Source organism: Triticum dicoccoides, chromosome 7A (assembly GCF_002162155.2).
Source record: "Triticum dicoccoides isolate Atlit2015 ecotype Zavitan chromosome 7A, WEW_v2.0, whole genome shotgun sequence".
Taxonomy (NCBI): Eukaryota; Viridiplantae; Streptophyta; class Magnoliopsida; order Poales; family Poaceae; genus Triticum; species Triticum dicoccoides.
In genome coordinates, this window is record NC_041392.1 from 742,586,927 (window position 1) to 742,590,698 (window position 3,772).

The 3,772-nt window shown below is 46.0% G+C and overlaps 1 protein-coding gene across 1 annotated transcript; it reads right to left on the minus strand.

Moving 5' to 3' along the window:
- Positions 1 to 1,473: 1,473 nt before the first annotated feature.
- Positions 1,474 to 2,390, minus strand: LOC119327488 (thioredoxin H5-like). The gene is made up of 3 exons (XM_037600589.1): positions 2,328 to 2,390; positions 1,687 to 1,809; positions 1,474 to 1,608 (listed from the first exon to the last, which is right to left on the minus strand). Exons 1-3 carry the CDS (start codon positions 2,388 to 2,390, stop codon positions 1,474 to 1,476), a joined length of 321 nt encoding a protein of 106 aa, XP_037456486.1.
- Between the last annotated feature and the right edge of the window lie 1,382 nt (positions 2,391 to 3,772).

Here is a 3,772-nt window from a genome sequence, read left to right on the forward strand (position 1 = left end):
AGTCACAAAGTGGTTCTCTAGCACAAGTGCCTACTTACTAAGCAACAAAGTGGTCATTGCATGTCTACATGCGGCCACATGGTAAAAGAAACACCACAACTAGGACAAATCGAAAGAGAAATATCAAGTTCTTCAATCCACTCAACCCGATAAGCCGTTTCTGGCTTGCACCATTGCCTAATTCAGTGTTTCTCTTCTGGTCAGGCACATACTGATTGTAATGATTCTCTGCCTCCTCTCTACTATTGAACTAGTCGTGGGAGCTGCCTGGGTAATTAAGCACTTGTTCATTGAATGCGCACCATGAATCCTAGACTCCTGGACACCTACCTCTGTACACCGTGTATTACCTCCTCTTCAAAGAAACAGAAAAAGATGGCAGAGAAGGAATGCAAGGTTAAAATAACTAGCTACATAACTATATACCCAGAAGCATACCACTTAATCCACGTAAGCATTCATCACTCATATATCCGACGTTGACGTTGCCATTGATGTCGGGGTTGGTGTTGACGTTGGCGTTGACGCCAAGCAGTGGGGTTGGTGTTGACGTTGTCGTCGAAGTCGTCGAAGAGGTTGTCGGCGTCGGGGAAGAAGTCGTCGTTGGGGAAGTGTTTGTTGGCGTCCGTAGCGTCCGTGATGAAGAAGTCAATAGTCGCGCAGAGCGCTCCCCAAAAACATTATCACCCTTCTTCTGTACAAGACTCAAAGAGGTGGATTTTCGGAGGCCTATTGTCCCGACCTACGGTGCACGCCACAAGCCAGGGTGGGGAAGAACCTTGCAGTAGCGCAGTGGTATGGAACTCGGTGGTGGAAGGGACTATCTGATGTGTCTCTCTGGAGAGGAGTGACCTCTCTTTTATAGGCACATGAGAAGTAGGCGAACAGGCAGCGACGGGAGGTGAAGCAAAAGAGGGAGACAAAACGAGCATGCAGCAGTCGAAGAGTGCAGCGTTCGTATTCAATCTCCACTAGAGAAAAAGGTAGTGACCTTTCGTATACCAGTCGTGTGTGGCAAAAATTTAGACAACGACGCCGTGGCACGTCGTGACGAGGCGTGGGTGGCGGCGGGGGAGGAGCGCGCGTGAATGTCTCTCTTGTTCTCATCCTCATACACGTGGAGAAACAAGTTCCCTTATAAGAAGGTCCAACTCCCACTACGTGAGCAGTATGAGACTAAATTTGTGTCCCACCTCTTGCCTTGCATTAATGGGCTGAGTGGGCCTATAGGATTCATTAGAAATTCTGAAAATGCTATTGGACTGGCCGAAAAATAGATTAAATTCCAGCATGTTCTGTTCAAGAAATAACTTTGGTAGACCGATGAAGCTCCAACACTTTGGTATGTAATAAATAGATCATCACAGCAAAATCTCTAGTGCAATTATCGTATCGATTCTCGGTGCAGCAAAACGTGCATATCCATCTAGTTTAGGGTTGAAGGACAATTTTATTCCGGCGAACCCTATCCCACTACGCAATCATGTGTTTCTCAATCTTGTTTTCCAGCTCATCCTTCGAAGCTCTGGAAACCTGGTCCACGAGCACTCGTTCCTTAACAAACACGAACGTCGGCATGATCGAAACATTGAATTTGAGAGAAAGTAACTATTTGTCACGTAGATATTTTGTTAGCACGATAAATAATAATCTGCGCAGACGGTATTCTGTAAACAGTGTCATTACCTTGATTTCATCAACATCAACCTCTAGGAAAGTAACATTTGTAAGCTTCTTGGCAAGGTCATGGAAGACTGGAGAAATGAGGCGGCATGGCTCGGACCATGTTGCACTGAAGTAAACCACCACCTGTTGCAAGAAGGAACAGGTCAATATGAATTTGACAGAAATGTCAAAAAGCGTCGCTCATTTACACTATTGCTATTTCTTTGGCAGTGACTACAAAATTCATATGTGTCGATATGGAGAAGTGTCGGTCATTTACAAGAAGAAACGGGTAAATATGAATTTTGCAGTTACTAAAAGATTTGGTCAATATGTCCAATCTTAAACAAACGCTGATGGACTTTTGTGACCTCCGTGTATGAATTTTGTGATTTTTTGCACTACGTACCAACTAGGAGATGCGTGATTACAACAAAATAGCAAATCTTGAGGAAAGCAATGGAAGATGAACAAGTACTAATAAGAAAGCAAACAACGCGCAACAAGAGCCGCTAAGCATGTATCCACCAATAAACATAGAGACTCGGTTAAGCAGAAGCTAGACAAAGACAACATACATGCGCCTAAACGAATCCCATACTCTAAGCAGTGAAGGGGACACAAGAAATGGAGAAGAAAGAAATCAGCAGGTTTGTACGTACCAACTTGTTTCTGCTGACGGTAGCCAACTCCTCAAGGCTGTGGATCGCGATCACCTCCCCCATGTCTCTCGCCACTTCTTTCTCTTTCTCTCTCTCTCTCTCTCTCTCTCTCTCTCTCTCTCTCTCTCTCTCTCTGTGTGTGTGTGTGTGTGTGTGTCGCCTTCCTTCCAAAAGTCAATCAACACCAGGAGACAGCTCATTGCCAGATCCGCAGATTGTGATCAAAGGGAAGAGAACAAGACAGCTAATTGCGAGATTTGCAGGTCGTGATCGTGCCGAGTTGATGTCGCCCACTCCGGAAATAATGTCCTTTTTTAACGTCACTCCCGAAATGTTGCAGGCAACTTCACGTTGGTTTGGAAATAGGTAAGTAAAGTTTAACGCCGATTGGTGGTTAACTCTGTACTGAATCTGTACGTAGCAAAAGTCTGAAAATTGATATCGTACATTACCCATTTCTGTATATATAGCCTTTTGGTGGTGGATTCATGTGGCCTCCTAGACATGCCATAGGACGTTCACTTATGCATGTCAACAGATGAAGACAGGGCATAGCAAATTCGACCCCTCAAACACCCACTGACACGTCACACGCCTGGGGACATCCGCAGAGAGTGACTGATTAGTCCTTAATTAATCTCCTCCACAACCAGATACCTTAATTAAAAACTTCAAAACCATACTATTACATGCAACATAAAACCTAGCGGAGCTCGTCCGACTCCGCCGTACACATGTCCGGCGGCCGGCTGCGCCACTCGAATTATTGCTCTAGTCGCCGGCTAGGTAGAGTAGGACATGGAACACACACCGGCTCATCGGATTCAAGGCGCCACCGTCTTCCATGCCCTACTCTTCCTCATCGGAGTCCAGAACCTTCACGTTGCCGTTGGATGTGAGATGGATGATGGATCCATCTTATGAGGAACCGGCGACGTTCACCATGACACGGTTGGGGACGAATATATATGGGTCAGGTGGGCCAGCGTAGGCCTGGTCTGACGTGGCGGACGCGCTCGGTCATTCCCAGTCCACCCCATATATGTTCTATATTTAGGTTAGATATATAAAGGGTGTTGGTCAGCCGGGCGTTTGTGGCCGGTTTGAGGTGTCCATCTTGGTCATCTTTTTTTGATTGGTAAGTTATCGGGCTGTCCACCCGGGCGTTTGAGGGGAGTTTGCGGCGCCCGGCTGCTGTAGATGCTCTAACGACCGACATGGTTGAATCATTCCCCATCGTTCCGTAGCATGCATTTGAGATTTGAGATTTTGTGACAGTTAGATCGATCGTTGCAAGGAAAAAAAGTTACATTTTTCAAGGGAAACGTGACGAAACTGAACAGCTGAGAATATTACTCCACGTGGCTAATCATGTGTCAGATGGTTAGGTGGCCTAAACTAAATCGCTGTCATACGAATCGGCGAAGCGTACATTATGGCGTCCA

Excerpts from the sequence above, each read along its gene's own strand:
- LOC119327488 (XM_037600589.1), bottom strand. The coding sequence starts at position 2,390 with ATGGGGGAGGTGATCGCGATCCACAGCCTTGAGGAGTTGGCTACCGTC. Across the intron at positions 1,810-2,327 it reads CCGTCAGCAGAAACAAGTTG|GTGGTGGTTTACTTCAGTGC; the intron begins GTACGTACAAAC and ends TTCTTGCAACAG. Across the intron at positions 1,609-1,686 it reads TTGATGTTGATGAAATCAAG|TTACTTTCTCTCAAATTCAA; the intron begins GTAATGACACTG and ends CGTGACAAATAG.